At 39.6% G+C, this 17,155-nt stretch overlaps 1 protein-coding gene across 3 annotated transcripts in view; it reads left to right on the top strand.

Moving 5' to 3' along the window:
- The window catches only part of ric1.S (RIC1 homolog, RAB6A GEF complex partner 1 S homeolog), a 70,119-nt gene extending 58,877 nt beyond the window's left edge, over positions 1-11,242 (top strand). For 2 of the 3 annotated variants that reach the window (XM_041580123.1, XM_018243821.2), the window contains exons 19-26: positions 35-751; positions 2,687-2,845; positions 3,246-3,382; positions 5,258-5,544; positions 7,876-8,067; positions 8,407-8,584; positions 8,985-9,173; positions 9,965-11,242. In XM_041580123.1, the coding sequence (XP_041436057.1) occupies positions 35-751; positions 2,687-2,845; positions 3,246-3,382; positions 5,258-5,544; positions 7,876-8,067; positions 8,407-8,584; positions 8,985-9,173; positions 9,965-10,250 (2,145 nt within the window). In that variant the 3' untranslated portion in view covers positions 10,251-11,242. The remainder of the gene's footprint in view (positions 1-34; positions 752-2,686; positions 2,846-3,245; positions 3,383-5,257; positions 5,545-7,875; positions 8,068-8,406; positions 8,585-8,984; positions 9,174-9,964) is intronic. The other variant, XM_018243822.2, reaches the window with a different exon arrangement.
- Positions 11,243-17,155: the final 5,913 nt, after the last annotated feature.

The following is a 17,155-nucleotide window of genomic DNA, read 5'->3' as shown; positions in this document are numbered from 1 at the left end:
ATACTATTTATTTATTTTTGTTTGTTTTTCCTAGTTACCTTTTTGTGCTCCTGTGGTCCTTGCACAGTCTGTAGAAAATGTTTGGAGCACTTGTCGAGCCAACAAACAGAAACGGCACCTTTTGGAAGCCCTCTGGCTGAGCTGTGGTGGAGCAGGCATGAAAGTGTGGCTTCCTTTGTTTCCCAGGGATCACCGTAAACCACATTCCTTTTTGTCCAAGCGTATCATGCTGCCTTTTCACATAAATATTTACCCACTTGCTGTTCTGTTTGAAGATGCCCTAGTTCTTGGAGCCATCAATGAGACTGTTGCATATAACCTCAGAACTTCCAGTGAACATTTAGAAGTCCAGTTTCCCTTCTGTATTGTGGAGAGGACATCCCAGATCTACCTCCATCACATTTTACGCCAGCTGTTGGTCAGGAACTTAGGGGAGCAGGCCCTGCTTCTGGCCCAGTCGTGTGCAAGTCTTCCTTACTTTCCTCATGTGCTAGAACTAATGCTCCATGAAGTACTGGAAGAAGAAGCTACCTCACGGGAGCCTATTCCCGACCCTTTGCTTCCCACTGTGGCAAAGTTCATTACAGAGTTCCCACTTTTTTTGCAAACCGTTGTACATTGTGCACGGAAAACAGAATATGCCCTGTGGAATTACCTTTTTGCTGCGGTTGGTAATCCCAAGGACTTGTTTGAAGAGTGCCTAATGGCTCAGGACCTAGAAACAGCTGCCTCTTATCTTATCATCCTCCAGGTATTATCACATATAGTTCTAACAATCATCATTACTAAAGTGCCTGTAAACCCAGTGCTTCAGGATGGGATTTTTTTTTTAGCAGGTTGGAAATAGCAATACTATTTGGACCAGAAAATGCTCATAGTGAGCACTGTGCCATTGACAATGGGAGGGAGCTTAGGTTTTGTTTGTTAGATAAATGTGTATAATGAGTTTACATGTTGAAGAAAAAATTGTAGGCACAGAACATGAGAAGGAATGTAAAAATATTCAAATAACTGTTTTGCTATTTTGGTTTTATATATTTCCTTTTGAAACTTTGTATACCATATTTAGCTTGCAAATCCTGAAACAGCTGATGAAATCTGGAAATGGGCAGTGTAAAAAAATTTTCATTTGCATCAGAATGTGTTATACATGTATGGGACCTGTTATCTAGAATGCTCGGGACCTGGGGTTTTTCGGATAACAGATCTTTCTTTAATTTGGATCTTCATACCTTAAGTCTGCTTCCAATAAGGATTAATTATATCTTAGTTTGGATCAAGTACAAGGTACTGTTTTATTATTACAGAGAAAAATAAATCAATTTTAGAAATTTGGATTATTTGATTATAATGGAATCTAATGGAGGCAGCTGTTCCGTAATTCGGAGCTTTCTGGATAATGGGTTTCCGGATAACAGATCCCATACCCAAATTAAGTTTTAGCTATAACCTTGCCACCCGAGTAGCCATTCAAGATTTAATAAGAATGTAGGGCCTACATTTGCTTAGATAAGTAGATGTTATGGCTAATATATGTAAGTAAAGCCATAACATATTGTGTTCGCAAAGGCTGAACAGACAAATCTAATTGTGAAATGTTCAGTTTCTGCTTTGAGAGGCCCTTTCATTTTCTATACTAGAAAACAAAAAGATCAGGACAGTTAATGTGCTGTAATATATTGATCAATATGTGTTGTAATATATTGATCAGAGTAAGTGTTGATCAGCATTAGTAGACCTATGTATATAGAATCAAGTTTTATTAGCAGGTGCATGCATGATGTAAGCCATATTAGACATTGTACATATCACACTATAGGAGTATGGTTTCTATAAGAAGACAGCAAGCTAATTTTCAGGCTGAAATCCACCATGGGTAGATTCACTGGTAAAGAAAGCACTATGGGGGGGAATGTAATATAAGTCGCTAACGGAAAAACTATTCGCAATGAGAAAAGTTATGCCTTTGCGCAAACAAATTTTCCGACAGTGGCAGACCGTTTGCAAATTTTATAATTTGCGACAATGCGCAGTCAATGTAATAAAACTTCTTACTGAAAAAGTCATTATGTTTGCTCCCAAAGATTACAACACCTTCAAGCACGTCTTAATAGTGCGCAATTATAATTTGCAATGCAATAACAGTTTAAGGAACAATATTACATTGCGAGATGTGGCTTTTTAGTCTTATCGGCGCAAATTGTTTTGCGCTTTGCGACTTTAATTACATTCCCCTAAATGCGTGGTATAGCCCTTGGGCTAATTTCACGTTGCTTATTTTGCCTACTGCTGCCGGACGTGGGGTACTCCTCTGCCTCTGCTTTGCTGATACTTTATGGTGCTTAATGACACCTAGCACTTTACATTCGCTCGTAATCGTTGTAGTGCCATTTTGTCTGCTGCTATTTTTTGCTAGATGACAGCAACTGGTGCCTCTGGCATTTATCTTCTTTCTATCCTCAAATCCCTGTCACTTGTTTGTTACAACCTGTTCTCTTGACCTGTCTTGTCCTACTGTTGTATTTTGTAATCCTGGCTTGTTCAGTTTTTGTAAGGGCAGTGTTTGTTATAAAGTTATTGTAAAGCAATGTGTGACTTGCTGACACTATAGAAATAAATGATTCTGAATAGAAGACAAGGAGAAGTTGGCATTTCTGCACTAATCTAACATCATATTATTTTGCAGAACATGGAGGCGGCTGCTGTCAGCAGGCAGCATGCTACCCTTCTGTTTAATACTGCTTTGGAGCAGGGAAAATGGGATCTCTGCAGACACATGATCAGATTCCTAAAAGCTATTGGATCTGGAGAAATGGAAATTCCACCTGCCACTCCCACCACGCAGGTAAATATAATTTACAGCTTTTTCTGTTTGTGTAGAACTAGTTTCAACCCTGCCCCCCCAACAGTGCAGTCAGTATGGGGGGGCAGGGATTAAATGGAAATCAGGGGGATGCCAGGAAACACACAAGGTTGGCATAAAAAAAGCAGCTTGGAGAGAGGAGACCAGAAAAGACATGAGGTGGATGAGATGACACCGTGGCACTGGATGTTAGGAGAGATGTCAAATAGTGTGTGTCTCTTGTAAACCGACCATACAGGTTATGGAACTCCAAGGTGACTTTTTTAATATCCTTACATTTTTTAAGAGAGGGTACTGTTTATAAGGAAATAATTTACAGGCTATTCTATGCAGCTAGGCAGGAATTTGTGTCCACTGTTAACCTTTATTTCTTCTGTCTTAGGAACCAAGTTCCACTGGTGGCTTTGAATTCTTTAGACATCGTAGTATCAGTTTATCTCAGTCTGCTGAGAATTTTCCTGCTGGAAAGTTTAGTCTCCAAAAAACCCATAGCATGCCTTCTGGAGCTGCTGGAAAAAGGTAATTACTAGGGGTCATTTACATATGTTTGCTGGGTCCTGAAAAATCTTTCTTACTACTGCCATAACTGGGTTAATTATACAGATTACATCTGAGTATGCTTCCACATGAGCCTTTCCAGTCAGGGCTGGTCTTACAAACTGCAGAGCCCAATTGGATTGGTGGGGCCCCCTAAATGGAGTTTTGCCATCTGGCACATTGTTCCAGGGCTTGGTGACAAATAGTAACTGCTTTTCTCTCTGTCCCATGATAATTACTCACTAAATTTCACTTATTTATTTTTATTGAGTTCAACTGCATACACTGCACAGGAATTAATTTTCACAGTATATGTAACCAAAGAGTGCATTTTTAAAGAACTACCCTCCTGTTGTATGGTAAATAGTACAGGGGAATACCTATGCTGCCATAGTTTTATGGGATCTCTCTGTACAGACTATGAGCAAACTTAAGGGGCTGCTCCTGCTGAATTGTGCTTTGTACAGGGGAATACCTATGGGAGAAACATTTCATTTAGCTGTTACTAAAGCACAAATTCCATCATTCTAAGAAAAAAGATACTGATGCAATTTGATTTATAAAACCCAAAAAACATTTAGCAGAATATACACATTTGCAATTCCATGTATAATACCCCAGAACTAAGAGCAGAATGAACACAGTGAGAATTGCATTTATAAATAGCCCCAGAAATCACTTTAGGTGGCACAGCGGCAATTCCACGAATAAATATCCAAAAATACATAACATGACACAAATGCAATTTTTGCTAGGAAGGAAAGGAAAAAGGAAATTCACAAGGCAGTGAAATAAACGTGATTTGTAGCCTTACTGGGCCAGCATTATTTCTGCACCGATAGTCTAGGGGGGAAGAGGATGAATCTGCAGCACCATCATCTACCATCCATCCTGCCTGTTAGCCGAGTTCAAACAAAGTGGCGCCTTTCTTCTCTGCCTGCAGTTGGCTGCTGTTATCTGTCCCGTAGGGCACACAGGGCACGTAACGAACGCTCCCTCTCCCAGTCCCACCTGTCGCCACACACTCTCTCAAACCCCCATCCCCATAGTCTGCTACTATTTACAAAGCCAGCGAACAGAGGAAAAAAAGAAAACAGATACTGCCCTGGGGGTGGGCTTCAGAGCAGTTCGTCGTGTTAGTGTTACTGCACGCATCGGGAAACATTGGTGAGGGAGAAAGGCAGCACATCTTTACTCTTGCTTTGATGCGGCTGTGCCCCATGGGCGCACGGCCCGATTGGGCGCAATAGGTCCAATCAGCCTAAGATCGGCACTGTTTCCAGTCTTGTTCCTTAGCAATTATAATGTTTGCAGGACCAGCCTTGCCATGCCTTATTTATACTTAAAGGGATTCTGTCATGATTTTTATGGTGTCGTTTTTATTTGTAAATGACACTGTTTACACTGCAAATAATTCACTCTGCAATATAAAATTTAATTCCTGAACCAGCAAGTGTATTTTTTTAGTTTTAATATTGCTGTGTAGGCAGCCATCTTAGATAATTTTGCCTTGTCATGTGATTTCAGAAAGAGCCAGCACTTTAGGATGGAACTGCTTTCTGGTATGAGATCACTCCAACTTGCAGTACAGCAGTAAAGAGTGACTAAAGTTTATCAGAGCACAAGTCACATGACATGGGGCAGCTGGGAAACTGACAATATGTCTAGCCCAATGTCCGATTTCAAAATTAAATATAAAAAACTGTTTGCTCTTTTGAGAAACAGAATTCAGTGCAAAATTCTGCTGGAGCAGCACTATCAACTGATGCGTTTTGAAAAAAACACGTTTTCCTGTGACAGTATCCCTTTAAATCCTGTCCGACATGTGGGAAGTATAACTAAGCTCTTGTTTCTCAGGTGGAGCAAAGACAGTGACTGTGCAGAGAACATGTATATTGATATGATGCTGTGGAGGCATGCTCGGCGACTTCTAGAAGAGATCCATCTAAAGGACCTTGGATGTTTTGCTGCACAGTTAGGGTTTGAGCTCATTGGGTGGCTGTGTAAAGAGCGCACACGCGCTGCCCGTGTAGAAGACTTTGTCACTTCCTTGAAAAAGCTTCATAAGGATTTCCTCTGGCCCTTTCCTGTGATTCCAGTTTCATCCATCAATTCCCCATTTAAGAATGGAAAGTTCAGAACAGGTATGTTTTCAATAAAAAGAAAAAAGATTTATTCAGACTACTAGTGCCCAACCTTCCATCTGAGGCACATGCACACATACTGGTTATCTACTACCTATGGGTCATTTGTTATGCTACTCACGGTGATTATCTGCTGTTTCTGAGTATCATAACTGGATCACTCTCCAAGAACCACAATCTACAATTTTTTCTAGAGAATAGAGGGCAATGAGACTGATAGTAGGGTGGTGGGAATTTTAACTTTACATTGCAAACCTTTCGGGCCTCAGAACTGAAATGATGGATGCTCTAATGTTTCTTAAAGCGATACTGACACGTTCCCATAGAAATCAAATGCAGGGGAGGGCTTTGCTGTGAGCAAACATGTCAGTATCGCTTTAAAGGGATTCTGTCATTATATATGGTGTAGTTTTTATTTCTAAATTCCACTGTTTACACTGCAAATAATTCACTCTGCCACATAAGATGTCATTCCTGAACCAGCAAGTGTATATTTTTAGTTGTATTATTGGTGTGTAGGCAGCCATCTCAGGTCATTTTGCCTGGTCATGTGCTTTCAGAAAGAGCCAGCACTTTAGGATGGAACTACAGGGGGCAGCTGGGGAACTGACAATAATTCTAACCCCATGTCAGATTTCAAAATTAAATATAAAAAAATCTGTTTGCTCTTTTGAGAAAATAATTTCAGTGCAGAATTCTGCAGGAGCAGCACATTAACGATGATGATGACAGTATCCCTTTAACAAGGTCCCATTTTCTCTACTAGCTCTGGCTTGAATGCTTGATGGAAAGGCAGATCTTTAATTTCAGCGCCATGGATTTTTAACAATATGGGTCTAATATGAAGACAATATGCATATATGCACAATATGTTTCAAAACCCATTCATTCTTCTGCAGCTATATTGTTTTTATCAGCATGGCTGTTGAAGATTATGCCTAAAGACTGATGGAATATTCAGGCAATGTACTTCATATTTTGCAGAGCTCTAGGGTACGTTTGCTACAAAGCCTCAGTGGAGGGGAAATTTGTTCTATTCATTTATTTTGCTCCTCCTGACCTAGCTTACTTCACCACTTATTTCACCACTATTTTAAAAAATAAGGTCCGCCCCCTTGGGATCCTTGAGATTCACGGTGCACACATAACCATACATGTTAGGTCACATGAGCCAATTAACACATGTGTTTCCACACTTCTTCCTGTTACAGTTAGAGCTGCAGTAGTTCTGGTCAGGTGATCTCTGAGGCAGCACACAGACCATCACAAAATGGTGGTTCAAAGCAAGAGATGTAAAATATTTACTTAAATATATATACCAGTTTGGTAACATTCTTTAATATGCCACTTCATTTGATATAGTAATCTGTTGCTTAAGTATTCATTTTGGGGGGTATAGTTTTCTTTTCTTTTAAAGGAGAATTCAACCCCTTTGTCGCTAAAATCCCTCCCCCTTCCCTGTGTTGCCCCCCCCTCTCCTCTCCCCCCCCGACCTACCTTCCCAGGGGCAAATGCCCCTAACTTGGTACTGACCCCGCCGTGCAGTTCCTCTCCTGTTGGGTCCACGGCAGCCATGTTCGCCAATGCTTTCTTCTTTACCAGTAAGGATCTACTGCGCATGCGCCAAAAGTCACTACGTTTCTGATTTCTTTTTTCGGAAACTTCGTGACTTTCGGCGCATGCGCAGTACACCCTTAGCGGTAAATCCCTCTACTGCGCATGCGCCACCAAATGCTGGCGAATACAGGAAGAAGAGCGCACGGTCCAACATGGCTGCCGTGAACTCAACGGGAAGGAACTGCACGGAGGGATCAGTAACAAGTTAGCGGCATTTGCCCGGTGGGGGAGGTAGGTCGGGAGGGGAGGCAACACAGGGGAGGGGGGAGTCATTTTAGCGCCGAGGGGGTTGAATTCTCCTTTAATAGGAGAGACAAGAATATAAGTAAGTACGTGAGGGTGTATCAAAGTTAGGAGGTGTCAGTTGTGACTACCATATATTACTCCACTTTAGACCAGTGCTGTCCAACTAGAGACTGTGCATTGGATCTGGTGTACTAACAGATTTTTATTGCCCAATGACTCATTTTAATATTATCTGGGCCCAGAACATATGGTATAGTAAGTAACTAGCCCATTGCATGGATATGGTTGAACAACATTGGTTTAGAGAAGTATATTTTCCGTGATAACCAATCTGCCATGATTTAAGCACTTCTTTAAAGGTTTTTTTAAGACATTTTGTAACAACACCTGAATGTTCTTCCTTATCTAAGTTTGTAAAACTGTTTTATGGGTTTTTACACTCTTTGCATTGCTTTTGGCTTTTTGCAGTCGGAGAACAGTTCATGAAATCCCAGTCAGCCGATGGCTTCCTGAACATGGATGTAGAGACTCCCAATTCCGGTGCTGTTCGTAGTCATAGTTGGATGGGGAGCCTGGCTACATCCCAGAGAGAAATGGACAGTACCTCATCCCACAGTCCCCAGACCCAAGATGCTTTCCTTTCCCCTTTAATGAATAAAGGTTAGTCTTTTTGTTCTATTTTATCTTGTGTCTTAAAATCTCATGGTGTCAATCAGTGATTGCTAGATGAATACATTTTTCATCCATATGTGGCATCTGAGTGACTGGGTAGTCAATGAATACAATGAATAGAAGCACTGCTTCTAAGTAGTCAGCAATTTTATCATCAAACTGAAGGAAGTGCCAGGTTTCCATATAATACAAAACAAAAGTTATAAAATGAGGAATACTGCAGGCAGATCTTACTCTGATTCATTTTGGCTTTGCTTTGTTTGCAGTTTTCTTTTCTTGCTCCTGGTTATCTTGTGCTTTATGATAACTTCAATGGTTTTGTTTCAGCAGATGAATGTAGTATTGGCTCAGCAACTGATCTTACAGAGACAAGCTCCATGGTCGATGGGGACTGGACAATGGTAGATGAGAATTTCTCTACCTTGAGTTTGACACAGTCAGAGCTGGAACACATTTCAATGGAACTTGCTAATAAAGGACCTCACAAGTCCCAAGTTCAGTTGCGGTAAGCTGTTCACTGCTGCATGAATACTTGTGTAGGTCAACTTGCATTCAGTAGATTGTGTGCTTATATTAAAGGGATTCTGTTATGATGTTGTTTTCACTCAGCTTTACTATGTCACCAGTGTGGCAGAGACCAAAAAGTCAGCTATCTATCATATGCATGCTAACGCCTTTGGTTTGCACAGCTACTCTTGTTCCTGTTCTAAGCATTTTTGAAATGGAGGAGTGGTCCAAGACGCGTTGGTGTCTGCCCAACCGTGCAGCATTTTAAACACGAACAAGGGCACATTGCTCTATTTTTAATGTTATGTGTAACCAGGTTTACCAATTAAATGATTTAATTGTTTTTTTTTTAAACTTTTTTTTTATACTGTAAAATATCTCCTCTTATTTCTATGCAGATACTTGCTACATGTATTTATGGAAGCAGGTTGCCTGGAATGGTGTGTGATAATTGGCCTGATACTTCGTGAATCTTCAGTCATTAACCAGGTAATAAACTTGCTGCAGTGTCCAGAGGTCGCAGAGGAGATGCTACAAGGCATACAGAGTGGGCTGCAAGCTGTGGATAATTGGGCTACCACGGACTGGTAAGTGAGGCCTTCTCTAATTCTCCTTATTCCTAATATCCATGAAACTTTTATCTGTTGTCTCTACTGACAAACTGGAACAAACTAAAATGGTTTGTGAGCTATTGCATGTAAATGTAAGTAGGAGGGTCTGTTTATGGTTTCATTGCATGGTGTAATAAAGGGTTTCTTAAACATTGGATCAGGACCCAAAGATTAGTTATGTGTGGGTTGGCTAAAACCCGCCCTCCCTCCACCCTCCTGAGCCCGACTTCCGGCTTCCATTTATGCACCCGAACTGACCCACCTCACCGATGACGTCACAAAAAAAAAAAATGAATCCTTACAGAGCATTTGTTTTAGAAGGGGTGAGTGACCCCCATTAGAAAGCTGGAAAGAGTCAGAAGATCAAGGCAAATACAGTAGAACCCCCATTTTACGGTTTTCATGGGACCAGAAAAAAATGGTGGAAAATGTAAAATCAGGGAAATGTATTATGCATAATATATAGGTGGGGCCACAAAACAACAATGTAAAATGAGGGAAAACTTAAAATCAGGGGATGTAAAATTCAGGTTTCACTGTAATTCAAAAACTATAATTAAAAAAAAAATAGAGGCCAATTGAAAAGATGCTTCGAATTAGCCATACTAAAAGTTAACATAAAGGTGAACCAGCCCTTTAACAGTACACTGTTGATTTTGGATCATTGTCCTGTTACTTGTTAACCTGGTTCTTTGCTGACTGTGGGGCCTTTGGTTGGTAGAATATGAAATGTTTGTTCTAATTCTCTGTTTTGTATTATTCTGCAGCCCTGGGTACAAACCATTTCTCAACATCATTAGGCCTCCACTGCAGAAACTGAGTGCAGCAACAGTGGAGCAGGTAGAGGCCGAAGCCTTCCAAACAACCATCCCTATCAAATTCACAGAGCAATCTAGTCCCTGTACTGAAGAAAGTCGCATCTCTACGAGCCACAGTATCAGCCCACAAAGTGACACCAGCAGCATTAGTGGCAGCAGGCTTGAAGAGGACGTCTCAAGACAAGAAAAAGTCGAGAGTTCCCAAGAAGGGAACTATGATTGTATTGTTTCCTAGCAAACGGACAAGCTTTGAATAGGAGAATCGGAGCAGTATTACTGACTTCCTCACCAGTGGTTGGTTGCACTGTGAATAACATTGGATCTGGTGTGAACACACAAGCCATTGGTTGGTTTCCAAGAAACCATCACTTTAAAGAAAATGTAAAGCCTTATTATTCTTACTCGTATCTTGAAATTTATTTTTCATTTTTATTATTCATACGTTTTTGGGAAAATGCTTTCATATCCTAGAAAAAAATTTGATATTTACCAAAAAAAAAAATATATATATATATAAGATGACATGAAGGTGTGCATTTTTTGTTATTGTGGTATGGAGGTTACCCAGGAAATGCATCATAAAATCAAGATGGAACCATTTGGCTGTTTAACAGGCTCCCTACTTTTTTTTTTTCTATTACCTTTGTGCTCTGCTGTTAGTGTATACATTTTAACAGCTTGATTTATTTTCATCTAAGATTCATTTTCTTGTAGTTCTGCACATATTACACTTCCTTTGTGAAAGATTCGCCTTAATACCAATCCAAATCCTAATTTGCATATGCAAGCCTGGGAAAGGAAAAAGTGGGGCAAAATGCTTCCTTGTATTGTGATAAGTCACATGATTTCCCTTTTCGCCCCTAATTTCCATATGCAAATTAGGATTCGGATTACGTTCGGCCATACACAAGGATTTGGCTGAATCCTGCAGAAAAGGTTGAATCCCAATTGGAATCCTGGATTTGCTGCATCCCTAGTTACACTTCACATTTGTTTTGAGACTTATTTTTAAAGGTAGCATGTGATGATAATGTTGAGTGACAAAAGGAAAAAAGAAAAAATGTGTCCTAAATACTTTTTCACTAATTGTTTTCACAGTTTACCCCATCTTTTTTTTTGGTAGAGGATAAAATAACTTTAAAGGGGGCCTGTCACCCACAAAAAACATATTCAAAATCCTATTTTATCACATTAGTCACACAAAATGAACACTGTATAAATTATTTGAATCATATTTTCTTCAGTCTGGGAATTCATAATTATAGCAAGCAGGAAGCAGCCATTTTGTGCACACTGTTATTAAGACAAGCCTTGTATCATCTCAGAATCTTGTTTGTGCACCAGAATGGGGGACCTGATGTCCATCCCCATGCCCTGGCTACACAATTAAACGGTGAAGAGAACTGGGGGAATGTGGGGAGAGCAATGACATCTAGGAAGTGCTGAATGGAAAGTGAAAGTAATTGTCTGCCCCACCTCTATGTCTAAGGCATAGAGGAGGGGTAGGCAATATTTGATTGACAGCAAATGAGCTTACAACAGCCACGAATGCTTTAATAAAAAATAGAAATTGGATTTCATGTTTAATTCGAAAAGGACTTTTATTATACAGATTTTTGTGTCTGGGTGACAGGTCCACTTTAAGCACACTTTAATATAACTTATATGAGAATCATTTCCCCAGATTGTTGTTCCAATGCTGTGTTACAAAGAAAAGCTTTCACTGATAACATATCTTCCTGTACTCTGTTAAAGTCTGAGGCCGTCAGTTTGATTTTCAGCTCAGCAGGCAACAAAACACTCAACAATTGCCCCTCCATGGACTTACATGTTAATCACACTGACCCTGCTGTTCCAGTTCCAAGTCAGTTGATCAAAGCTTGGAAAAATGGCAATGAAAATAGTCTGATCCTCATTTGCACCAGCAGAGTCATTGCGATTAGCATGTCAGCTTTTGGGCAATTGCAAATGTTTTGCTGCCACCAACAGTTAACGATGTGGGTGGTAAAATGCTCTCCATCATGCCATGTGTCATAAACCTAAGAGGGGAGGGGAAAAAATCCGGTTTTTGCTTCATTACAACTACATCAGTCCCTGACAAGCTGCTAGCAGTGTTGCTGACAATACTATGCTTCAAACTGGCAAACTTGCCATGCTTATGTTCCTCCCTTATAGACTCAACTGTTCCTTCCTATTAGGAAAACTCAGATGAGAGGAAAGCATTTGACCACACTGCATTGCCCGGTGCTATTCTTTTTTTTTTTTTTTCTTGGATCTGAAAGTATTTGATATTTAAGAAAAACTGTATATATTATGTATTTTTGTGAAAATTTCTCTCTCAACAATTTTACGGTTGTTGCTTTTGATGTTTGCAGGCAAATCATGGCTAGTACTGCCACCAGCTGGAAAGCCATTATTTGAACTTGCAATGGACAAAGACTTTTATTGCGATAGTTTATCTGCAGCACTGTGCATCAACAGGATCGCAATTTTAAAACTACTGTGACTGCACCAGGGCAGGCAGCCCTTTTAAACATGGTACAATAAGGTTATTATTTATTGCCTTTGTACAATACTACACACAGAAATAGAATTCCTTGTAAATAAATGCCATTGTGTTCCATAACATGCTATTTGCAATGAGAATTTGAATTATAAAGTGTATTTTTGAGCATTTTTATAAAGTGCATTTGACTTTAAACTTTATTTTAACTTTCATATAACATGCCTGTTCAGACAGACCACATAAATGGCACATGCTGTTGTTTTATAACAGACTTTTTTCGGAGCCTTCCGCTTCTACAACTGTTTACCTTTCCTAACCCAATATGTAAAGTAAATCCCTTAACAGTATTAAAAGTGGTTACCGAATTGTTCTGTGCGATTTGAACAAAGTACAGTGTATTATTTTCTACCAGACATACATGTTTATTTTTATAAAGCAGATATTTATCTATTACATGGGCCAAAGGTTTGGTCATAGACAATATGCTGAAGAAAAGCCAGGAAAATACTACAAGTGGCATCTTACACAAGAGCAGTCTGCAGTTATCATTTGCATATTTACATCTTGAACATAAGTTATAAAGGTTAATTATACCTTTTTTTGCTTTACTGTTCTAATATTGTTTTCATTTGTCCCGAACTGAGAAACTTTAGTGCAGGGAAGTTAAAGGGTAAAGTAAAATTCTCCCAAGGTAAAGCAATGCCTTTCCACCGATAGCCTTACATAACAATGAGCTTCTCTATTTATTCATGTTACCTTTACGGTTAAACTGATATTCATTGCAATATCAATACGTTCTTTTATCATATACACAAAGCTGGCCACTCATTGCGCCATAGGATCTAGCAATTTAGCTATTTCAATCATTGCTTTGTCAGGTGGAGGCCCAAGGTGAGCTTTATTTAATAAAACTATGTTGACTTCCACCATGGATTAGAACCATAGATGGTTGTACAGGTAAGGATTATTTTATGGCACGTTGCAGGATCTGAGGGCACTATAAGGTCTATGTCATATGAAAGGAATAAATTAAAGGTGTGTTTTAAGATCAGTGGATTCAAAAAAATATATAATTATAAATAAGAACATGATTCTTAAAAGCTGTCCAGCCATGTCATTGACTGGCAGCTTCTTCTAGGAGTCTAAAATAATGGTTTGTTATTGAGCATGACTATAAACATAGCATTTTCAGCCTACTACAGATGGTTCACTCCAAGTCTCTCCTGTGGCATTACCTATAGACAAATTGCAGATTGTTTCCCTTTTATGTAACTGGTGTTCACAATTCTGAGCGAACAATGGGTCCATTTATTTTCAGGCTGGGCTATTGCTAACATTAAACTGTTCTCAGAGAATATTCTTCAGTAGTTCAGACCTGCATCTCCATTGTTCAGTTTTTAGCCTTAGATGACATTGTTTACACTGCACTCACTCTACAATATAAAATGTAATTCCTGAACCAGCAAGTGTATTTTATTTTTAATATTGGTGTGTAGGCAACCATCTCAGGTCATTTGCCTGGTCATGTGATTTCAGAAAGAGCCGGCACTTTAAGATGGAACTGCTTTCTGGCAGGCTGTTGTTTCTCCTACTCAATGTAACTGAATGTGACGCAATGGGACCTGGATTTTACTATTGAGTGCAGTTCTTAGATCTACCAGGCAGCGGTTATCTTGTGTTAAAGGACAATTCAACCTGTTGGGGGGGGGGGGGAGGGGAGTCTACCAGGGGGTGGGGGTATAGGTTTTGTTTCCCCACAGGTTGAATTCTCTTTTAAGGAGCTGCTATCTGGTTACCTTCCCATTGTTCTGCTAATGGTCTGGGGGAGAAAAGCAGGGGTGATATCACTCCAACTTGCTGTACAGCAGTAAAGAGTGACTGAAGTTTTTCTGAGCACAAGTCACATGGCTTTAAGCTTTTATTTAATAGGTATACCTAAAGTAATGTTAAGTCCCATGAGATGAATGTGTGCATTTAGGCCATATACTGTACATGCACTGTATTAATGTAAAGGGAGGCAGGACAGGAGTCCGTGATAGAGCCTAGGGAAGCATAGGCAATTACAAGTACTGGAATCTCTTACAAATGAGAGGTGGGCTATTTCAAAATGCAAAGGCATGTCAATTCTTAGCAGTCTAGTGACTGCTGCAATTAGACAAATGCTGCAGAAAATGTAAATATTAAATAAAATGCCGGTGTGATACAACCTGTTACGCTCTAGCTTCATGGCATTTCTTACAACTTGCTCTCCCTTCTATGGTACTATTACATATTGTTTCAGCATCCAACAGAACAACCCTGCTAAAATGAACAGCTAAATATAATGTGGTACGGTAATGTGGCCATGTCCTCCAGCAAGACCCATAAGATGGCTGAGATTTGTGACCATCAACCATATTGATGCAGGTCCAGTAGTTTTATGCCACAAGTAAATGACTAGATCTGTGAGTGATATAAAACACCTCAGGGCAATTTGCCCATATCCATTCATTCCTAGGGTCGGGATCACTCAGGGTTGCGATTGGCTGCTACAAATGCATGGCAACGTTCTCATTGAATGACCAGATTTTTCAACCAGACAAGACTACAATCTGTTTGATGCCAGAGTAAAACTGCACAGCCTCTTTTTGGAAGGGGCACGTTTGGTCAAAATTAACTGAACTTGCTGATTAAAAGGGCTTGGATCCAATTTGTAAAAATACATTATTTGTGTTTCTATGGCCAGCTAGGAAAGCCATTTCTCTTATGTTTGTTCTTCTAGCATTACTGTTCTATTCAGGACCTTCTGACCACCTTTAAACAGGGAAATATGGGCTTTTCCATTTCCTTCTCTGGTAAGTTTTTTTTATTTGGCTAACCCTGCTTCTAAGCTTATTTCTGCTTGATCATGTTATAACCATGAGACATAAATGTTTTATTTGGTTCTATTTTTATGTGTACAATTGTGTCCAATACTAATGCAAATAAGTACAATAAATGATATCAAATATACAAACGTGTCTTTATGTCTGGCTAATGGGAGTCATTCATTTGCACCAATAACAAATTTACCCGGAGTTGGGTTGTAGTTAGGGTCTGTGAAAGCATTTTACTCCGCTTAATGTTGCTGCCAGTCCTTCATACAGCTGCTCACTTTCCTTGTGTTCAATTCCAGGATCCCAAGGGACATCAGTTTTGAAGGAATATTGGTTGAGTATGTGGAATGAAATTTCTGCCCAAAACCTGACCACCTTTTGGGTATTGCGTGGGGACCCGACCCAATGCAGACTCTAGCATGTGGGTCCGAAAAACATATAGAGTCAAATTCCCTAAGCTGCACAAATTAGATAGCAAACACTTTGCCAGAAATAAATTTGTCAGGACAACGCTAATTCCCTAAAATGCGAAGTTGCGTCCAGGGCGCTGAACGCTGGCGAAGCTGTGCTAGCATTACTTCGGCAATCAAAGCGAAGTTGCGCTAGCGTTGGCTAATTTTCATACAATATGTATATGTTGCAGCAAATGCATTACATTACACAAGTCCATGTAAGGGACTTGTGTAAGTAATGGAACCTTAATAAATGAAACAGAGTTGTTATATTGCCCTAAACATGAGCCCAGTGTATAGTTTATGTGCCATATGTTAGGAAATGTAGGGGGGAACCCAGGTACCCAAAAAAAAATGTACGGTCTCAGAAAAAAGGAAGGCGCCAGCGTTTTTTGGGACTTAGAAAATTTTTCAACAAAAAATTGAGGAAGTCCTATACACTCCATTGTACTTCTCCTGGTCTGAGCTGGTGAAGGCAAGTCTGGCGAATGAGGTAACCTTCAGTAAAATCCACATCTTAGTGAATTTGCAGTCACGTCCGTTCGCCGGGCGAAAATTTGCCTGGCGTTCGAGTGTGAAGCAACGCTAGTTAACTGTAATATATGATCAAAATGTACTTCTAAATCATGATACAAGTGACTTTAATGTCATGGGATTCTTCAGTGTAGAAAATACATAAAACTGATTCATCATATAATAGAATAGCTTGTAGGGTTTTATACGGTGTAGCCAACAAGCGTTAGGACACACAAAAGCAGAGAAACCATTTCCGGCTTTTAGTACAAATACTTCAAGCAGTTCCACGGGAAACCATATAAAAGGGAAAAAGTGTAATTGATAAAGAAATGTAACATCAGTTGTAACATTACAACTGAAATGTTATAGTATATACTTCCAGCACAGCTGCAGTAAGAAGAATGAACATCACTTGTTTCTTTTAATATGAATCAACTGGACCAGAAGCCATTCTCTTATAAAGCAAATCACCTGATAAGACGTTTCATAAAAGCTATTAGCAAATTGAGACCATCAATAAGAATACCCTTGTCTACATGTGATCTTAACTTGGTGTTGTCAGCATTGTGCAAAGAACCGTTTGAACCTCTACAAACGATAAGTCAAAAATATTTGGCATGGAAAACAGCCTTTCTGGTGGCCATTACGTCGGCTAGAAGAGTAGGAGAGTTACAAGCTCTAGCGGCAGCTCATCTGTACACAATATTCTTTCCAGAGATGGTGGTGCTTAGAATATTACCTTTCTTTAGGCCAAAAATTTAATCAACAGAAAACATAAATGCTCAAATTGTACTTCCATCTTTTTTCCCTC

Source organism: Xenopus laevis, chromosome 1S (assembly GCF_017654675.1).
Source record: "Xenopus laevis strain J_2021 chromosome 1S, Xenopus_laevis_v10.1, whole genome shotgun sequence".
Lineage (NCBI taxonomy): Eukaryota > Metazoa > Chordata > Amphibia > Anura > Pipidae > Xenopus > Xenopus laevis.
The sequence above is the reverse complement of the archived record's forward strand: the minus strand, read 5'-3'. Positions and strand labels throughout refer to the sequence as shown.